This window comes from Tasmannia lanceolata, unplaced genomic scaffold (genome assembly GCF_043159265.1).
Source record: "Tasmannia lanceolata isolate RefF3 unplaced genomic scaffold, GAP_Taslan_0.1 ptg000006l, whole genome shotgun sequence".
NCBI classification, from domain to species: Eukaryota; Viridiplantae; Streptophyta; class Magnoliopsida; order Canellales; family Winteraceae; genus Tasmannia; species Tasmannia lanceolata.
This window is the reverse complement of record NW_027518683.1, coordinates 32,298,983-32,306,514: the sequence shown is the minus strand read 5'-3', so window position 1 is coordinate 32,306,514 and position 7,532 is coordinate 32,298,983. Positions and strand designations below refer to the sequence as shown.

Here is a 7,532-nt window from a genome sequence, read left to right as displayed (position 1 = left end):
AAGCTGAAAAAGGATGCGAAGGAGCTGAAGAAGTCCGTCAAAAAATCTGCTGACGAGATCAAGCGGATGAGAGAGGATTTTGCCGCTCAGCTGGCCGCGCAGAAGGAGGAAGCGACGGAAGCCCTCAACGCTCAGAGGGAGAGAGCCCTATCGAGGCAGGCGACTGTCGTTCAGGAAAAGGAGGACGAACTCCTTCTTCTATCCAGTGAGGCCTACAAGATAGGGTTTTTTGACTGCCTTGGGCAAGTCAAGGATTCCAATCCGGGCATTGACCCGTCGAGGATGGTTATACCTGACCCACCGACGCTTACTGGCGAGGAGCCGGCCGCAGCTGACGCACTCTTGCCCCCGGGGGCAGATTCAGCGCGGGATGGGGGCAATGAGGCGCCTTGAGTTCTCTCTCTCCCCTTGTTTGGCGATTTCTTGATTCCTTTTTGTAACGGCCCCTTGGAGGCCCAACTCCCTTTTTTTTTTTTGTAACAGCCTGTTGGGGCGTCTCTTTTGTAATGGTCCTCTGAGGCCCCAACATATGAATGGAAAGCAAACTTTTATTGTCTACCTCTTCTATGCTTGTCTGTCTCTAGTTTATACTGCTTGGCCGTATGCTGCGTAGCTATCGCTCTAGGTAGGCGTCATGGACTTAGGTTGGTCCTGACGTGCTATGTTTTTCAGGAGCTTGGGTCTTTGCGTCCGGGCTGGTTCCGGACCAGGAGTGGACTCCCGGTCTTTGCGGAGACGAGCCGTGGCGAACCAAACGTCGAGTACCCTAGTTTTAGTGAACTGGGTTTTGAAGGAGCTTTGGTTCTTGCAGCCGGGCTGGTTCCGGACCAGGAGTGGGCTCCCGGTCTTTGCGGAGACGAGCCGTGGCGAACCAAACGTCGAGTACCCTAGTTTTAGTGAACTGGGTTTTGAAGGAGCTTTGGTTCTTGCACTCGGGCTGGTTCCGGACCAGGAGTGGGCTCCCGGTCTTTACGGAGACGAGCCGTGGCGAACCAAACGTCGAGTACCCTAGTTTTAGTGAACTGGGTTTTGAAGGAGCTTTGGTTTTTGCATCCGGACTGGTTCCGGACCAGGAGTGGGCTCCCGGTCTCTGCGGAGACGTGCCGTGGCGAACCAAACGTTGAGTACCCTAGTTTTAGTGAACTGGGTTTTCCAATTTGACGGACACGAAGGCACTTGTAAAAAAAAAGGTTCTTTCATTCACATTCAGGAGATATTTACAAAGTCTCTCGTTTTCTTCTTTTTTTGTGCCGGCTGCTTCGCTACTGATGGTATTTGCGAAGGTTCTTTGAGTTCCAGGCATGTGGTAGTAGTTGTTCCTCGAGTGTTTCCAGTCTATAACTTCCCGGGCGAATCACCTCTTTTACTCGGTAAGGCCCCTCCCAGGTTGGGGAAAGCTTTCCGGCCTTCTTGGGTTGGGAGATAGCAGCTTTCCTTAAGACCAGATCTCTAATTCGAAACTCCCTAGGGCGTATCTTCGAGTCATGATAGCGAGATACTTTCTGCTTGTAGGCGGCGACTCTTATCCGGGATTCTTCTCTGGCCTCCTCCAATAAGTCAAGATTCGCGCGTAGCCCGTCATCGTTGAGCTGTTCGTTGAAGTTGGAAATTCTAGCGGACGGGGTGCCCACATCGACAGGTATTACCGCCTCTGTTCCGAAGGACAGGTTGAATGGAGACTCGCCCGTTGGTGTGCGCGGGGTGGTGCGATAAGCCCATAGGACATGGTAGAGCTCATCTGCCCATCGACCAACTTTTTCATCCAGTCTTTTCTTGATCCCTTGCAGTAGGATTCGGTTTGTGACTTCTGTCTGCCCGTTGGTTTGTGGGTGTGCTACGGAGGTGAACCTCTGTTCAATTTTCAGGTCGGAGCAAAACTTCCGAAAGTTTCGGCAGTCGAACTGTTTGCCGTTATCTGTTATCAAGGCGCGAGGAATCCCGAATCTGCAGACCACTGATTTCCAGAAGAAGTTCTGTACATTCTGCTCGGTGATCTGGGCTAGAGGTTCAGCCTCCACCCATTTGGTAAAATAATCAATGGCCACTACTACGAATGTGCACCTTCCGGAGGCCGGTGGAAAGGGGCCCAAGATATCCATCCCCCAAATCGCGAAGGGTAGCGGGCTGATGATTGGAACCATGGATACAGCAGGCTGATGGATGGTGGGGGAGAACTTTTGGCATCTCTCGCACCTCCTGACCAGGGTCAAGGCATCTTGTCTCAGGGTCGGCCAGTACAGACCTCTCAGCAAAACTTTGATCGCCAGGGCCTTGACCCCCAGGTGCTCTCCGCAAATACCTTCGTGTGTTTCTTGCAGGGCGTACGCGGCGTCGCTGGGCCGGAGGCACTTTAAGTATGGGAGGGTGTAGGATCTTTTGAACAGGCTCTCGCCATCGAGTGAAAACCGGGCGGCCCTTTGGATCACCTTGCGGGCTTCTTTCTTCGCCTCAGGTAGTTTCCCACTACGCGGGTAGTCGACGATCTCGTCCATCCAGCAGGACTCGTGTTCTACCTCCATGATTTCAGCGGCCCTTCTTTCGATACTGGATCTTTGTAGGAACTCCATACATATATTCCCGAGAGTCGTATATCCGGACGCGGCTAACTTAGATAGTACGTCTGCTTTTGTGTTCTCTGCTCTGGGAATTCTGACGACCTCGAAACTTTTGAACTTGGTGGATAACTGTTGGACCAGGGAGAGGTACTTGATCATACGCTCGTCGCGGGCTTCGTACGTTCCCTGAATCTGATTTGTAACCAACTGGGAATCACAGTAGGCTTTCAGCCTTTGGGCCTTGACTTGAACGGCGAGATTAATCCTGGCGAGGAGGGCTTCGTATTCTTCCTCATTATTATATGCGCGAAATCTGAACCTTAGGGCATAATCTGCGGTGAAGCTGTTTGGTCCGGTGAGAATCAGACCGGCGCCACAGCCACCCCTGTTCGAAGACCCGTCCACGTACACTTCCCAGATGGGCTCGGCGGCTGATGGATCCTATTCTGCTGGCGTGGGGACGATTTCTGCCTCAGCCTCATCCGCCGCTCGCTCCTCATGAGTTACCGACTTTTCCATAACTGGGGTTTGAACAATTTCAAATTCGACAGCCTGTCGGGGGATGGAGCATTCAGCTACGAAGTCTACCAATACCTGAGCCTTGATTGCGGGCCTGGGCATGTAGCGGATGTCAAATTCACTCAGTTCCACGGCCCATTTGACGAGTCGCCCCGAGGTGTCCGGCTTATGGAGAACTTGCCTGAGCGGTTGGTCAGTAAGGACCTTTATCGTGTGAGCTTGAAAATACGGTCTCAACTTCCTGGCCGCCATCACCAGCGCGTAAGCCAATTTTTCGACCCGCTGGTACCTTATTTCAGCATCGTGTAAGACCTTGCTAACGTAGTAGACCGACTTTTGTTGACTGTGATCCTCACGAACTAGGACTGCTGCCAGAGCAAGGGGGCTTATAGATAGATACAAGAGTAGCTCCTCACCAGGCTCAGGCTTTGTTAATAGCGGTGGAGAGGACAAGTATCTTTTTAACTCCTCGAAGGCGGCCTGGCATTCCTCTGTCCAGGGCGCGGTCTTAAATCCTTTGACTGCGTTGAAGAAAGGGAGACACCTCTCCGCAGATTTTGAAACGAAGCGCCCCAGCGCGGCTATCACCCCTGTCAGTGGCTGTACTTCTCTGATGGTTTTGGGCGGAGTGAGCTCCACCACGGCCTTGATTTTTTCTGGATTGGCTTCTATGCCTCTTTGGCTAACCATAAACCCTAGGAATTTTCCAGAGCTGACACCGAAGGTGCACTTGGTGGGATTGAGCTTCATCCTGTGCTCCCTCAGGACTTGGAACGTTTCTTCCAGGTCGGAGACATGATCTTGCGTACTCCGGCTTTTTACCAGCATGTCGTCAACGTAGACTTCCATGTTGCGGCCGATCTGAGTCCGAAAGAGTTTGTTTACGAGCCTCTGATATGTGGCCCCGGGGTTTTTCAGGCCAAAGGGCATAACACGGTAGCAGTAGGTCCCCTGGTCTGTTACAAAGGAGGTCTTCGGGATATCTGACTCATACATTCTGATCTGGTTATATCCGGAGAAGGCGTCCATGAAGCTCAGTAACTCGTGACCTGCAGTGGCGTCGATGAGCTGATCGATCTTTGGGAGTGGGTAGCTGTCCTTGGGATAGGCTTTATTCAGATCAGTGAAGTCGACGCAGGTTCTCCATTTCCCATTTGCCTTTTTTACCAGGACTACGTTTGCCAACCAGTCCGGGTATTGGATCTCTCGAATGAAGTCGGCTTTCAGGAGCCTCTCCACTTCTTCTTTGATCGCCCGCTGCCTCTCGAGGGCGAAGTGTCTTCTTTTCTGCTTTACTGGCCTGCAGGTTGGGTCAACACCTAGCCTGTGCGTACTGACCTCCGGATTAATACCGGGCATGTCTGCGGAGGTCCAAGCAAAGACATCTGCGTTGTTCTGAAGAAATTGGGTGAGGCTGCGCCGGGTGCCGTCGTCTAGAGAGGAGCCGATCTTAACGACCTTTTCATCATCACCTCTGCATAGGGGGATGGAGATAAGGTCTTCTGCGGGTTGAGATCCCTGAGCTTCGCTCCTCATGTCGAGTAGCTCAATCGGAAATGACTCTGTCGCGTTTTTGCCTTTCAGTGCCATTGCATAACACTCCTTAGACTGCGGCTGGTCCCCCCTTACTTCTCCAACGCCGTTGGGCGTAATAAACTTCATCTTTTGGTGATAAGCAGATGCGACAGCGCGGATCTGGTTCTGGCCCGGCCGTCCTAAAATAGCGTTATAGACCGAAGTGGCCCTCACTACTAGGAAGTTGACCATGGTGAAGGCTTGGCAGGGTGACTCTCCGACGAGGACAGGAAGTTCGATCTGTCCTCGTCTATGAAATTCAGTTTTCTTCAAAATGTTTGTATTACTTACATGCTAATCATGTCCCTTCAGTTATAGAAGCTAGGGTTGAGACTTGATTTGGTAAAGAAATAATCATAGTACTTTATTTTCAATGACTTTTACTTATGTGTTTATAATTTCTAGAATATGTATTATAATAATATTGACTGACAGGGATAGTGCGAATCAGTTAGATGTTGGAAAGTTTAGCTGTTGAAATATGGTTCATTTGATAGTATGATGTAAAAAGCTTAACACTTGTTTCTTTTTATGGTAAAGTCATTGTCATAGTATTGGACTTTAGCATTGATGCAATTTGAATATTGTCAAAAATGATTGGAGTTAAACCACAACACAACAAAATCATTGCCTATGAGATCAAGAAAAATAATTTCATATCACCTTCGGTGCATTTCCTTGAAAAAAGAAATTCCCTCTTCAATGACATCTAAAATGTCATGATCTAAGGATTTGAGATAGCCTTGCATTTTTGCTTTCCAATCTCCATAATTCGTTCCATCAAAAAATGGAGGAATTATGGTGGATCGACCTTTCTCAAAATCCATTTGGATTGTCACCGATCTTTTCTCTTATAGATTTTTAAAGTTAAAATCTCTTTAAGATCCTTAGCTCTGATACCAAATGAAATACAAGTGTGACAACTCAAGAGGGGGGGTGAATTGATCAATTAGAAATTTTAGGCTTAATTAAGGTAAGTTTAAAAATTAATCAATTTAATTAAGCACTAATTAATCTAACCCTTGTTGAAATAGGTATATCAATAAAAGTTAAGGTTTAGACTTTCTAATAATTCACATTTACCTAACCCTTGTTCAAATAAAAATTATAATGCTTAGGGTTTAAACATATCATCAAGTGCATTTACTAACCATTGTTCAATCAAAAGCACAAATATAAGTTAGGTTAGAGATTACCAATTATCATATGTGCAAGAGAAGGAAAGGAAGAGAGAGAGACAATGAACACAAGATTTATAGTAGTTCGGTCTAACACAAGACCTACTCCACTCTTCACGTCCTCGCGTGAGTTCCACTGTCTCGATCCTCCTTCAAGGCCGGATCAATGAGCCATTACATGAACAAGCTTTTCCATTCTCAAGGGCCAAAGCGAAGCCCATCTGCCCAAAGCCTTCGGCTTGAGGACAAACCTTTATATGCCGTCTTCACCTTTCTTAACGGGCCGAAGAGGAGACCCTCATCCTCACAATTCTTAACGGGCAGAAGAGAAGACCCTCAATGCAGAACAAAGAAAATAAAAACTCGTGTGCCTCTTAATTGGTGGATTACAACTTTATAAGCTCACAATCACTCCAAGAAAATACAAATGTAAAGCCCTATGAAGTGCCTCTTGATAAGATGTAGAAATGGAAGATCAAAGAGGTTTTTAGCTTTTGATTAAAAACTTGAAGCTCAAAGAGTAAATGGGATTTGATCTTTTTCAAATATTCAAAAGCCTGTAGAGATAGGTTTTAATCATGTATATATAGAGTATTTAAAAATATGACCGTTTGGGGTAAAGCTGTAAATAACTGCCTTGAAAAAATCAAGAAGGAAATGCCCAAACCGTTAGTTTGCTCGACCTTGGCGGTCGATTGAGCCATCGTGGTCGCTCGCCCCTATCGGGCGCCCTTTTATATTGTCAAATTTCTTACCATCGCGGTCAACCGGCCCCATTGAGGTCTTCCGGCGAGGTCAACCTGTTTGCTCAAAAAATTATCTCGGGCGATCGACCCACGACGGTCACCCACCCAAACCCATGACGGATTATTCTGTTTGAACTAGACACATATCCGCGGTCGCCTGGCTTGACTCGGTCGACCGGCCCGATAATTTTTGAGATACCTTGGAATTCCATGATTCATCCCGCGGCCTCCCGGTATAGCCCGGTCGACCGGCCCTGTGTAAAATTTCATTTTTAACTTTAAAATTCAGGGGCTTTGGGCCATGGTCTTTGGGCTTAAGTCCTAGGTTTTGAAACATATTTTTGGATGTGTCTATGGTTTTCAAAGATGTGAAAAGTTAAGTATGAAAACCATTTGAAAACCTATTGAAAGTGCAATTAAACATAAAATGAAGAGGACTCTAAATACGTTCTAAAAGTGATATCATTGAGTCTTCTTGGAATGTATTCTCTCCTTTGCACTTCCTTTGACTTCTTCTACTTGGGTGAACATCTGGACCTTGTCTTGGCTCTTTTGACTTGTCCTCCAATCTTCAATGCATGTTGAGGTACTTGAGGTGTCACCATAGCATGTTCAACTCCATGCTCTTTCTTGACACTTGCTAGGAACTTGTGGAATCTTCATGATGAGCTTCTTGATTTGACCATCTTCAAATGAGGATGTCTTCACTGTAGGTGCAAGCTCTTAGTTCCTTTACTTCTTGATCCACAAGCCATGTGTTGTGAAGAGTTGTGTAATGGCGATTATGACATGAAATTCCTGTATATAACACAACACCTCAAAGCAACACATCAGTCCATAAATGCTAATCAATTTGGTTTGCTAGCATCAAAACAAGAAAGTAAGGTGAATGATTAACCCATAGAAACCCTTGAGCTTACATTCTCCCCATTTTTTATGATGGCAAACAAATTGATTAA

At 47.1% G+C, this 7,532-nt stretch overlaps 1 protein-coding gene across 1 annotated transcript; it reads right to left on the bottom strand.

The window, feature by feature from the left end:
• Positions 1-1,262: 1,262 nt before the first annotated feature.
• On the bottom strand, positions 1,263-4,664 carry LOC143878930 (uncharacterized). The gene is made up of 3 exons (XM_077381147.1): positions 4,261-4,664; positions 2,062-2,940; positions 1,263-1,944 (listed from the first exon to the last, which is right to left on the bottom strand). Exons 1-3 carry the CDS (start codon positions 4,662-4,664, stop codon positions 1,263-1,265), a joined length of 1,965 nt encoding a protein of 654 aa, XP_077237262.1.
• Positions 4,665-7,532: the final 2,868 nt, after the last annotated feature.